General features: G+C 45.1%; 1 protein-coding gene across 4 annotated transcripts in view; it reads left to right on the plus strand.

Moving 5' to 3' along the window:
- Positions 1 to 13,811, plus strand: part of nbeal2 (neurobeachin-like 2) — a 126,395-nt gene that overhangs the window by 84,311 nt on the left and 28,273 nt on the right. For 3 of the 4 annotated variants that reach the window (XM_055902953.1, XM_055902957.1, XM_055902955.1), the window contains 4 exons: positions 2,078 to 2,166; positions 4,660 to 4,838; positions 6,470 to 7,016; positions 12,616 to 12,800. In XM_055902953.1, the coding sequence (XP_055758928.1) occupies positions 2,078 to 2,166; positions 4,660 to 4,838; positions 6,470 to 7,016; positions 12,616 to 12,800 (1,000 nt within the window). The remainder of the gene's footprint in view (positions 1 to 2,077; positions 2,167 to 4,659; positions 4,839 to 6,469; positions 7,017 to 12,615; positions 12,801 to 13,811) is intronic. The other variant, XM_055902954.1, reaches the window with a different exon arrangement.

Below are 13,811 nucleotides of genomic sequence, written 5' to 3' on the forward strand. Positions count from 1 at the left end.
AACTAGCCTACCTGGTTAAACAAACCTGTTTTTGTCCTGTTTTTCTCTACAGTCATCCTTTTACAATGTATTTTATTCTTGTATTGATGTCAACATGAAACATTCTCAACTATAACTCCTCTCCATGTTGTTCCTATAGTATGTATGTCTATAGGAGATATATTTTACTGTGTATAACCCCTCTCCTTGTTGTTCCTATAGTATGTATGTCTATAGGAGATATATTTTACTGTGTATAACTCCTCTCCCTGTTGTTCCTATAGTATGTATGTCTATAGGAGATATATTTTACTGTGTATAACTCCTCTCCTTGTTGTTCCTATAGTATGTATGTCTATAGGAGATATATTTTACTGTGTATAACTCCTCTCCTTGTTGTTCCTATAGTATGTATGTCTATAGGGGATATATTTTACTGTGTATAACTCCTCTCCTTGTTGTTCCTATAGTATGTATGTCTATAGGGGATATATTTTACTGTGTATAACTCCTCTCCTTGTTGTTCCTATAGTATGTACAGTTGAAGTCAGAAGTTTACATAAACCTTAGCCATATACATTTAAACTCAGTTTTTCACAATTCCTGACATTTAATCCTAGTAAAAATTATAGTTTTAGGTCAGTTGGGATCACCACTTTATTTTAAGAATGTGAAATGTCAGAATAATAGTAGAGAGATTGATTTATTTCAGCTTTTATTTCTTTCATCACATTCCCAGTGGGTCAAAAGTTTACATGCACTCAAATAGTATTTGCTAGCATTGCCTTTTAAATTGTTTAACTTGGGTCAAACATTTCGGGTAGTCTTCCACAACCTTCCCATAACAAGTTGGGGTAATTTTGGCACATTCCTCCTGACAGAGCTGGTGTAACTGAGTCAGGTTTGTAGGCCTCCTTGCTCGCACATGTTTTTTCAGTTCTGCCCACACATTTTCAATAGGATTGAGGTCAGGGCTTTGTGATGGCCACTCCAATACCTTGACTTTGTTGTCTTTAAGCCATTTTGTCACGACTTTGGAAGTATGCTTGGGGTCATTGTCCAATTGGAAGACCCATTTGTGACCAAGCTTTAACTTCCTGACTGATGTCTTGAGATGTTGCTTCAATATATCCACTTAATTTTCCTTCCTCATGATGCCATCTATTTTGTGAAGTGCACCAGTCCCTCCTACAGCAAAGCACCCCCACAACATGATGCTGCCACCCCCGTGCTTCACGGTTGGGGTGGTGTTCTTCAGCTTGCAAGCCTCCCCCTTTTCCTCCAAACATAACGATGGTCATTATGGCCAAACAGTTCTATTTTTGTTTCATCAGACCAGAGGACATTTCTCCAAAAAGTATGATCTTTGTCCCTATGTGCAGTTAAAAACCGTAGTCTGGCTTTTTTATGGCGGTTTTGGAGCAGTGGCTTCTTCCTTGCTGAGCGGCCTTTCAGGTTATGTCGATCTAGGACTCGTTTTACTGTGGATATAGATACTTTTGTACCTGTTTCCTCCAGCATCTTCACAAGGTCCTTTGCTGTTGTTCTGGGATTGATTTTCACTTTTCGCACCAATGTACGTTCATCTCCAGGAGACAGAACGTGTCTCCTTCCTGAGCGGTATGACGACTGCGTGGTCCCATGGTGTTTATACTTGCGTACTATTGTTTGTACAGATGAACGTGGTACCTTCAGGCGTTTGGAAATTGCTCCCAAGGATGAACCAGACTTGTGGAGGTCTACAATTTTTTTTCTGAGGTCTTGGCTGATTTCTTTTGATTTTCCCATGATGTCAAGCAAAGAGGCACTGAGTTTGAAGTTAGGCCTTGAAAAACATCCACAGGTACACCTCCAATTGACTCAAGTGATGTCATTTAGCCTTTCAGAAGCTTTAAAAGCCATGACATAATTTTCTGCAATTTTCCAAGTTGTTTGAATGCACAGTCAACTTAGTGCATGTAAACTTCCGACTTCAGCTGTATGTCTATAGGGTATATACTTTACTGTGTATAACCCCTCTCCTTGTTGTTCCTATAGTATGCATGTCTATAGGAGATATATTTTACTGTGTACTTCTGATTGTCATTGTTTTGTGTAGATGCCACTCCTAACTTCAGAGACCTGCTGGCTGTGGTCCATCTGTCCCACCGTGCTGAGCTCACTGTCCGTCTGGATGTCTGTCGCAAGGTCAGTCCCTACCTACTCTAATCTTCTTTCCCTTCCACTGTCCTGTTTCCCCTCCTCTAGTTCTCTTTCCCCTCCTCTAGTCCTGTTTCCCCTCCTAGTCCTCTTTCCCCTCCTAGTCCTCTTTCCCCTCCTCTAGTCCTGTTTCCCCTCCTAGTCCTCTTTCCCCTCCTCATGTCCTGTTTCCCCTCCTCTAGTCCTCTTTCCCTTCCTCTAGTCCTCTTTCCCCTCCTCTAGTCCTGTTTCCCTTCCTCTAGTCCTCTTTCCCCTCCTCTAGGCCTCTTTCCCCTCCTCTAGTCCTCTTTCCCCTCCTAGTCCTCTTTCCCCTCCTCATGTCCTGTTTCCCCTCCTCTAGTCCTCTTTCCCTTCCTCTAGTCCTCTTTCCCCTCCTCTAGTCCTGTTTCCCTTCCTCTAGTCCTCTTTCCCCTCCTCTAGGCCTCTTTCCCCTCCTCTAGTCCTCTTTCCCCTCCTCTAGTCCTCTTTCCCCTCCTCTAGTCCTGTTTCCCCTCCTCTAGTCCTGTTTCCCCTCCTCTAGTCCTCTTTCCCCACCTCTAGTCCTGTTTCCCCACCTCTAGTCCTCTTTCCCCACCTCTAGTCCTCTTTCCCCACCTCCACTCCTCTTTCCCCTCCTCCACTCCTCTTTCCCCTCCTCCACTCCTCTTTCCCCTCCTCCACTCCTCTTTCCCCTCCTCCACTCCTCTTTCCCCTCCTCCACTCCTCTTTCCCCTCCTCCACTCCTCTTTCCCCTCCTCTAGTCCTCTTTCCCTTCCTAGTCCTCTTTCCCCTACTCTAGTCCTCTTTCCCCTACTCTAGTCCTCTTTCCCCTCCACTGTCCTCTTTCCCCTCCACTGTATATCTTCACATTCTCTCAGGTCATTACTAAGTATAGTACAATTGAAGATAAAGGTATAGACTATAGGGCAGCTAAAGGTATAGACTATAGGGCAGCTAAAGGTATAGACTATAGGGCAGCTAAATGTATAGACTATTGGGCAGCTAAAGGTATAGACTATGGGGCAGCTAAAGGTATAGACTATAGAGCAGCTAAAGGTATAGACTATTGGGCAGCTAAAGGTATAGACTATAGAGCAGCTAAAGGTATAGACTATAGGGCAGCTACAGGTATAGACTATAGGGCAGCTAAAGGTATAGACTATAGAGCAGATAAATGTATAGACTATAGAGCAGCTAAAGGTATAGACTATAGAGCAGCTAAAGGTATAGACTATAGAGCAGCTAAAGGTATAGACTATAGGGCAGCTAAAGGTATAGACTATAGAGCAGCTAAAGGTATAGACTATAGAGCAGCTAAAGGTATAGACTATTGGGCAGCTAAAGGTATAGACTTTTGGGCAGCTAAAGGTATAGACTTTTGGGCAGCTAAAGGTATAGACTATAGAGCAGCTACAGGTATAGACTATTGGGCAGCTAAAGGTATAGACTATAGGGCAGCTAAAGGTATAGACTATAGGGCAGCTAAAGGTATAGACTATAGGGCAGCTAAAGGTATAGACAATAGGGCAGCTAAAGGTATAGACTATAGGGCAGCTAAAGGTATAGACTATAGAGCAGCTAAAGGTATAGACTATAGGGCAGCTAAAGGTATAGACTATTGGGCAGCTAAAGGTATAGACTATAGGGCAGCTAAAGGTATAGACTATAGGGCAGCTACAGGTATAGACTATAGGGCAGCTAAAGGTATAGACTATAGGGCAGCTAAAGGTATAGACTATAGAGCAGCTAAAGGTATAGACTATAGAGCAGCTAAAGGTATAGACTATTGGGCAGCTAAAGGTATAGACTTTTGGGCAGCTAAAGGTATAGACTTTTGGGCAGCTAAAGGTATAGACTATAGAGCAGCTACAGGTATAGACTATTGGGCAGCTAAAGGTATAGACTATAGGGCAGCTAAAGGTATAGACTATAGGGCAGCTAAAGGTATAGACTATAGGGCAGCTAAAGGTATAGACTATAGGGCAGCTAAAGGTATAGACAATAGGGCAGCTAAAGGTATAGACAATAGGGCAGCTAAAGGTATAGACTATAGAGCAGCTAAAGGTATAGACTATTGGGCAGCTAAAGGTATAGACTATTGGGCAGCTAAAGGTATAGACTATAGGGCAGCTAAAGGTATAGACTATAGGGCAGCTAAAGGTATAGACTATAGGGCAGCTAAAGGTATATACTATTGGGCAGCTAAAGGTTTAGACTATAGAGCAGCTAAAGGTATAGACTATAGAGCAGCTAAAGGTATAGACTATAGGGCAGCTAAAGGTATAGACTATAGGGCAGCTAAAGGTTTAGACTATAGAGCAGCTAAAGGTATAGACTATAGAGCAGCTGAAGGTATAGACTATAGAGCAGCTAAAGGCTTGATTGTTCCCTGTTTTTATCTTTCTCTCCCTCTCTCTCTTTCCCCCTGCTCTCTCCCTCGCCCCCCCCTCTCTCTACATTGCTTCTCTCTCTCTCTCTCTCTCCTCTCTCTCCTTCTCCCAGCTCTTCTACCTGATCTATGACAATGAGGACTATGTTCGTCAGCTGGCCCGCCAGCCAGGCTGGCAGGATGTGTTAACTAAGCTCTATATGAAGGAGTCCTATGAGTCTCGTGGTCCCTCCCTGGCAGGCTCCAGCACCCACAGCTCCCTGGACCCCTCCTCCTCCCGCCCCCCTCTCAGGTAGAGATGAGTTACATTAGTCGATTGAGGGAATCTGTATCGATACGAGAAGTTGGGAATCAATAATAACTTAAGTGATATTTTATATTTCTGGACAATAAACAAGATAGTTTCTGGATTCAGCTTTACCCCTGCTATAGGTCAGTTAACATGTGTTCAGCTCTATCCCTGTTATAGATCAGTTAACATGTGTTCAGCTCTACCCCTGTTATAGATCAGTTACCATGTGTTCAGCTCTATCCCTGCTATAGATCAGTTAACATGTTCAGCTCTATCCCTGCTATAGGTCAGTTAACATGTGTTCAGCTCTACCCCTGTTATAGATCAGTTAACATGTGTTCAGCTCTACCCCTGTTATAGGTCAGTTAACATGTGTTCAGCTCTACCCCTGTTATAGATCAGTTAACATGTGTTCAGCTCTATCCCTGTTATAGATCAGTTAACATGTGTTCAGCTCTACCCCTGCTATAGATCAGTTAACATGTGTTCAGCTCTATCCCTGTTATAGATCAGTTAACATGTGTTCAGCTCTTTACCCCTGTTATAGATCAGTTAACATGTGTTCAGCTCTATCCCTGTTATAGGTCAGTTAACATGTGTTCAGCTCTACCCCTGTTATAGATCAGTTAACATGTGTTCAGCTCTATCCCTGTTATAGGTCAGTTAACATGTGTTCAGCTCTACCCCTGTTATAGATCAGTTAACATGTGTTCAGCTCTACCCCTGTTATAGATCAGTTAACATGTGTTCAGCTCTATCCCTGTTATAGGTCAGTTAACATGTGTTCAGCTCTACCCCTGTTATAGATCAGTTAACATGTGTTCAGCTCTACCCCTGTTATAGATCAGTTAACATGTGTTCAGCTCTATCCCTGCTATAGATCAGTTAACATGTGTTCAGCTCTACCCCTGCTAAAGATCAGTTAACATGTGTTCAGCTCTATCCCTGCTATAGATCAGTTAACATGTGTTCAGCTCTATCCCTGTTATAGATCAGTTAACATGTGTTCAGCTCTATCCATGCTATATATCAGTTAACATGTGTTCAGCTCTATCCCTGCTATAGATCAGTTAACATGTGTTCAGCTGTTTACCCTTGTTATAGATCAGTTAACATGTGTTCAGCTCTACCCCTGTTATAGATCAGTTAACATGTGTTCAGCTCTATCCCTGCTATATATCAGTTAACATGTGTTCAGCTCTACCCCTGTTATAGATCAGTTAACATGTGTTCAGCTCTATCCCTGCTATAGATCAGTTAACATGTGTTCAGCTCTATCCCTGTTATAGATCAGTTAACATGTGTTCAGTTCTATCCCTGCTATAGATCAGTTAACATGTGTTCAGCTCTTTACCCCTGATATAGATCAGTTAACATGTGTTCAGCTCTACCCCTGTTATAGGTCAGTTAACATGTGTTCAGCTCTTCCCCTGTTATAGATCAGTTAACATGTGTTCAGCTCTATCCCTGTTATAGATCAGTTAACATGTGTTCAGCTCTATCCCTGTTATAGATCAGTTAACATGTGTTCAGCTCTACCCCTGTTATAGGTCAGTTAACATTTGTTCAGCTCTTTCCCTGCTATAGTTAACACACAACTCTTACTAAATGTTGAACTGCTTCCCTCTCAGGAGAGATCACAGCATGGTCATAGAGGACTCTCAGGACACTCACACAGACGTCTTCCTCCCTTACACCTCGCCGGACGAGGAAGAGGAGGAGGAGGAGGGAGACGGCGAGGGCCTGGGAGGGAGGAATATCTCCGAGGGTTTCTCCGACCTCTCTCGGTCTTCCCCTAACAGCAGTGGAGGCACGTTGAAGGACTTTGCCGACTCTCTCCAATTTAAGTCGTTTGACTCGGTAGAGCAGGGGAGCCGCTCGTCCTCCCTGTCCAACACCATGGACATCCCCTCCACCCGGCCCCAAGAGGAGGCTCTCTACCACCCTCTGTCCCCCTTCGGCACCTCGCCCTTTGAGCTGGAGCTGGTGGGAATGAGGGGTGAGACGGGGACATGGAACCACAACCAGGCAGGCACCCCCTCCCCCCTGGAGCACAGCCGGTCGTTCCCCTCTCTGAGACCCAGGAAGAGCTCCAGTCTGTCCAACGTGCTGGACGACACCAACTATGGAACTGATCCCCGGGCAGCTGACACCATCTCCAACACCTCCAACCCACAGGTACTGCTGCCCTAACCTTAACCTTAACCACAGGTACTGCTGCCCTAACCTTAACCTTAACCACAGGTACTGCTGCCCTAACCTTAACCCTAACCACAGGTACTGCTGCCCTAACCTTAACCTTAACCACAGGTACTGCTGCCCTAACCTTAACCTTAACCACAGGTACTGCTGCCCTAACCTTAACCCTAACCACTGGTACTGCTGCCCTAACCTTAACCACAGGTACTGTTGTCCTGACCTTAACCTTAACCACTGGTACTGCTGCCCTAACCTTAACCCTAACCACAGGTACTGCTGCCCTAACCTTAACCCTAACCACTGGTACTGTTGTCCTGACCTTAACCTTAACCACTGGTACTGCTGTCCTGACCTTAACCTTAACCACTGGTACTGTTGTCCTGACCTTAACCTTAACCACTGGTACTGCTGTCCTGACCTTAACCTTAACCACAGGTACTGCTGTCCTGACCTTAACCTTAACCACTGGTACTGTTGTCCTGACCTTAACCCTAACCACAGGTACTGCTGCCCTAACCTTAACCCTAACCACTGGTACTGTTGTCCTGACCTTAACCTTAACCACTGGTACTGCTGTCCTGACCTTAACCTTAACCACTGGTACTGTTGTCCTGACCTTAACCTTAACCACTGGTACTGCTGCCCTAACCTTAACCTTAACCACTGGTACTGCTGTCCTGACCTTAACCTTAACCACTGGTACTGTTGTCCTGACCTTAACCTTAACCACTGGTACTGCTGTCCTGACCTTAACCTTAACCACTGGTACTGTTGTCCTGACCTTAACCTTAACCACTGGTACTGCTGCCCTAACCTTAACCTTAACCACTGGTACTGCTGTCCTGACCTTAACCTTAACCACTGGTACTGTTGTCCTGACCTTAACCTTAACCACTGGTACTGCTGCCCTAACCTTAACCTTAACCACTGGTACTGCTGTCCTAACCTTAACCTTAACCACTGGTACTGCTGTCCTGACCTTAACCTTAACCACAGGTACTGCTGCCCTAACCTTAACCTTAACCACTGGTACTGCTGTCCTGACCTTAACCTTAACCACTGGTACTGTTGTCCTGACCTTAACCTTAACCACTGGTACTGTTGTCCTGACCTTAACCTTAACCACTGGTACTGCTGCCCTAACCTTAACCTTAACCACTGGTACTGCTGTCCTGACCTTAACCTTAACCACTGGTACTGTTGTCCTGACCTTAACCTTAACCACTGGTACTGCTGCCCTAACCTTAACCTTAACCACTGGTACTGCTGCCCTAACCTTAACCTTAACCACTGGTACTGCTGTCCTGACCTTAACCTTAACCACAGGTACTGCTGCCCTAACCTTAACCTTAACCACTGGTACTGTTGTCCTGACCTTAACCTTAACCACTGGTACTGTTGTCCTAACCTTAACCCTAACCACTGGTACTGTTGTCCTAACCTTAACCCTAACCACTGGTACTGTTGTCCTGACCTTAACCTTAACCACTGGTACTGTTGTCCTGACCTTAACCATAACCACTGGTACTGTTGTCCTGACCTTAACCCTAACCACTGGTACTGTTGTCCTAACCTTAACCCTAACCACAGGTACTGCTGCCCTAACCTTAACTCTAACCCCTGGTACTGTTGTCCTGACCTTAACCTTAACCACTGGTACTGTTGTCCTGACCTTAACCTTAACCACTGGTACTGCTGTCCTAATCTTAACCTTAACCACTGGTACTGTTGTCCTAACCTTAACCTTAACCACTGGTACTGCTGTCCTAATCTTAACCTTAACCACTGGTACTGTTGTCCTAACCTTAACCCTAACCACAGGTACTGTTGTCCTAACCTTAACTCTAACCACTGGTACTGTTGTCCTAACCTTAACCCTACATTTACATTTTAGTCATTTAGCAGACGCTCTTATCCAGAGCGTCTGGATAAGAGACAAGGATATCCCCTACCGGCCAAACCCTCCCTAACCCGGACGACGCTATGCCAATTGTGCGTCGCCCCACGGACCTCCCGGGTTGCGGCTGGCTGCGACAGAGCCTGGGCGCGAACCCAGCCCAGCCTGGGCGCGAACCCAGAGACTCTGGTGGCGCAGCTAGCACTGCGATGCAGTGCCCTAGACCACTGCGCCACCCGGGAGGCTTACTGACTACCCTGACTACCCTAACCACTGGTAGTTGTCCTGACCTTAACCCTAACCACTGGTACTGAGCATTCCTAGGAGGTATGTTGTGTGGTGTTTGAATAAACTGGACCACATGTTGAACATGAAGCCCAGTCTCGTGTAATGTCCCATATCCACAATGTTAACGGATTTCTCTGGAAACGTGTCAGTCAGAAAAGCACAAGTATTAGCATCCCGTAAGCATGTTTCAGAGTCCACAGCCGTGATAGTCTGGTAGACTCTGTGACCCCCGGGGGTCGCACAGCCTGACCTCAAACCACAAAAACATCCCATCCAACGTGACTCAGTGTACAGGACTCCTATTCAACCAGCGTGACTCAGTGTACATGACTCCTATTCAACCAGCGTGACTCAGTGTACATGACTCCTATTCAACCAGCGTGGCTCAGTGTACATGACTCCTATTCAACCAGCGTGGCTCAGTGTACATGACTCCTATTCAACCAACGTGGCTCAGTGTACATGACTCCTATTCAACCAGCGTGACTCAGTGTACATGACTCCTATTCAACCAACGTGGCTCAGTGTACAGGACTCCTATTCAACCAGCGTGACTCAGTGTACATGACTCCTATTCAACCAACGTGACTCAGTGTACATGACTCCTATTCAACCAGCGTGGCTCAGTGTACAGGAGTCCTATTCAACCAACATGGCTCAGTGTACATGACTCCTATTCAACCAGCGTGACTCAGTGTACATGACTCCTATTCAACCAGCGTGACTCAGTGTACATGACTCCTATTCAACCAGCGTGGCTCAGTGTACATGACTCCTATTCAACCAGCGTGGCTCAGTGTACATGACTCCTATTCAACCAACGTGGCTCAGTGTACATGACTCCTATTCAACCAGCGTGACTCAGTGTACATGACTCCTATTCAACCAACGTGGCTCAGTGTACAGGACTCCTATTCAACCAGCGTGACTCAGTGTACATGACTCCTATTCAACCAACGTGACTCAGTGTACATGACTCCTATTCAACCAGCGTGGCTCAGTGTACAGGAGTCCTATTCAACCAACATGGCTCAGTGTACATGACTCCTATTCAACCAACGTGGCTCAGTGTACATGACTCCTATTCAACCAGTGTGGCTCAGTGTACATGACTCCTATTCAACCAACATGGCTCAGTGTACATGACTCCTATTCAACCAACGTGGCTCAGTGTACATGACTCCTATTCAACCAACATGGCTCAGTGTACATGACTCCTATACAACCAACGTGGCTCAGTGTACATGACTCCTATACAACCAACGTGGCTCAGTGTACATGACTCCTATACAACCAGCGTGGCTCAGTGTACATGACTCCTATTCAACCAACATGGCTCAGTGTACATGACTCCTATTCAACCAACATGGCTCAGTGTACATGACTCCTATTCAACCAACATGGCTCAGTGTACATGACTCCTATTCAACCAACGTGGCTCAGTGTACATGACTCCTATTCAATCAACATGGCTCAGTGTACATGACTCCTATTCAACCAGCGTGGCTCAGTGTACATGACTCCTATTCAACCAACATGGCTCAGTGTACATGACTCCTATTCAACCAGCGTGGCTCAGTGTACATGACTCCTATTCAATCAACATGGCTCAGTGTACATGACTCCTATTCAACCAGCGTGGCTCAGTGTACATGACTCCTATTCAACCAACATGGCTCAGTGTACATGATTCCTATTCAACCAACGTGGCTCAGTGTACATGACTCCTATTCAATCAGTGTGGCTCAGTGTACATGACTCCTATTCAATCAGTGTGGCTCAGGGTACATGACTCCTATTCAACCAACATGGCTCAGTGTACATGACTCCTATTCAACCAACATGGCTCAGTGTACATGACTCCTATTCAACCAACATGGCTCAGTGTACATGACTCCTATTCAACCAACATTGCTCAGTGTACATGACTCCTATTCAACCAGCGTGGCTCAGTGTACATGACTCCTATTCAACCAACATGGCTCAGTGTACATGACTCCTATTCAACCAACATGGCTCAGTATACATGACTCCTATACAACCAGCGTGGCTCAGTGTGCATGACTCCTATTCAACCAGCGTGGCTCAGTGTACATGACTCCTATTCAACCAGCGTGGCTCAGTGTACATGACTACTATTCAACCAACATGGCTCAGTGTACATGACTCCTATTCAACCAACATGGCTCAGTGTACATGACTCCTATTCAACCAACATGGCTCAGTGTACATGACTCCTATACAACCAACATGGCTCAGTGTACATGACTCCTATTCAACCAACATGGCTCAGTGTACATGACTCCTATTCAACCAACATGGCTCAGTGTACATGACTCCTATTCAACCAACATTGCTCAGTGTACATGACTCCTATTCAACCAGCGTGGCTCAGTGTACATGACTCCTATTCAACCAACGTGGCTCAGTGTACATGACTCCTATACAACCAACATTGCTCAGTGTACATGACTCCTATTCAACCAGCGTGGCTCAGTGTACATGACTCCTATTCAACCAACATGGCTCAGTGTACATGACTCCTATTCAACCAACATGGCTCAGTGTACATGACTCCTATTCAACCAACATGGCTCAGTGTACATGACTCCTATTCAACCAACATGGCTCAGTGTACATGACTCCTATACAACCAGCGTGGCTCAGTGTACATGACTCCTATTCAACCAGCGTGGCTCAGTGTACATGACTCCTATTCAACCAGCGTGGCTCAGTGTACATGACTCCTATTCAACCAACATGGCTCAGTGTACATGACTCCTATTCAACCAACATGGCTCAGTGTACATGACTCCTATTCAACCAACATGGCTCAGTGTACATGACTCCTATACAACCAGCGTGGCTCAGTGTACATGACTCCTATTCAACCAGCGTGGCTCAGTGTACATGACTCCTATTCAACCAACGTGACTCAGTGTACATGATTCCTATTCAACCAACGTGGCTCAGTGTACATGATTCCTATTCAACCAACGTGGCTCAGTGTACATGACTCCTATACAACCAGCGTGGCTCAGTGTACATGACTCCTATACAACCAGCGTGGCTCAGTGTACATGACTCCTATTCAACCAACATGGCTCAGTGTACATGATTCCTATTCAACCAATGTGGCTCAGTGTACATGACTCCTATTCAACTGAATGTGATGAGGGATAGAGTCGTGCTGAGAATTATGAAACTATTCAACCAACGGTCCAATATCCTAGAATACGGCTGTGCAGATGCCGACGCGGTTTAGTCCGTCTCCGACACAATGTACTGTATCTGTGTGTCTAACTGTGTGTGTGTGTGTGTGTGTGTGTGTGTGTGTGTGTGTGTGTGTGTGTGTGTGTGTGTGTGTGCGTGTGCGTGTGTGGTCCCTTTCAGCAGACGCCAGAGGAGGAACTGTGTAACCTGCTGACTAACATCGTGTTCTCTGTGCTGTGGTGCGGCAGCGGGTCGGAGGGGGGGGAGGACGCCGTGTGGAGGGAGAGGGGACAGGTCTTCTCTGTCCTCACCAAGCTGGGCTCCTCCTGCCAACTGGTCCGCCCGCCTGACGATATCAAATGCAGGTCAGTCGGCCGACAGCCAGCCAGTACAGCTATTTAGTTAGTTATCCAGTCAGCTATTTAGTTAGTTAGCCAGCCAGCCAGCCAATCAGTCAGTCAGATATTTAGTTAGTTATCCAGTCAGCTATTTAGTTAGTCAGCCAGCCAATCAGTCAGTCAGATATTTAGTTAGTTATCCAGTCAGTCAGTCAGTCAGATATTTAGTTAGTTAGCCAGTCAGCTATTTAGTTAGTTAGTCAGCCAGTCAGTCAGCTATTTAGTTAGCCAGCCAGCCAGCCAATCAGTCAGTCAGCTATTTAGTTCGTTAGCCAGCCAGTCAGTCAGCTATTTAGTTAGTGTTAGTGGAATTAAATAATTCCTTCAATATACTCATTAATTAAATTCAATCTGTCTATTTATAAGAATTTGTAAGATACTTATTAACATAAAATAGACAGGATACAGTCTTATTAAAATTAGATAATAGTGTTTATTCTCGGAGCACGCTGCCATTTGATCATAAACACAGGTTTATATACAAGATATGACGTCATAGGTTACAGAATAAGTCTCATTGTCCTGACAAATAGAAAACAGGTTCAAAAGTTCATTCCAACTTCACAGGGCACACACATGACACACAATATAATCATTTATCCTGAAGGCTCACTATAATTAATACCACTTTAGCAGACAACTCAAGATAATGGAAGACCTAAAAAGTTACCCACAGCCTTATCTAAACACCTCAGGGCTAAGTTGGGTCAGTTCAACCATAGTTTAACGACCCTTTCTGCTTATTTTATGACCCACAACACAAATCTCTTTTCACCAGGCATGCAGAGTTCAATTAGTTATAGTTTTATCTAAAGCTAGAATTTGTTTTAACTATTTATTAACAAAATTCCTAACAGTTAGCCAGCCAGCCAATCAGTCAGTCAGATATTTAGTTAGTTATCCAGTCAGCTATTTAGTTAGTCAGCCAGCCAATCAGTCAGTCAGATATTTAGTTAGCCAGCCAGCCAGTCAGTCAGT

Source organism: Salvelinus fontinalis, chromosome 38 (assembly GCF_029448725.1).
Source record: "Salvelinus fontinalis isolate EN_2023a chromosome 38, ASM2944872v1, whole genome shotgun sequence".
Classification (NCBI taxonomy): Eukaryota; Metazoa; Chordata; class Actinopteri; order Salmoniformes; family Salmonidae; genus Salvelinus; species Salvelinus fontinalis.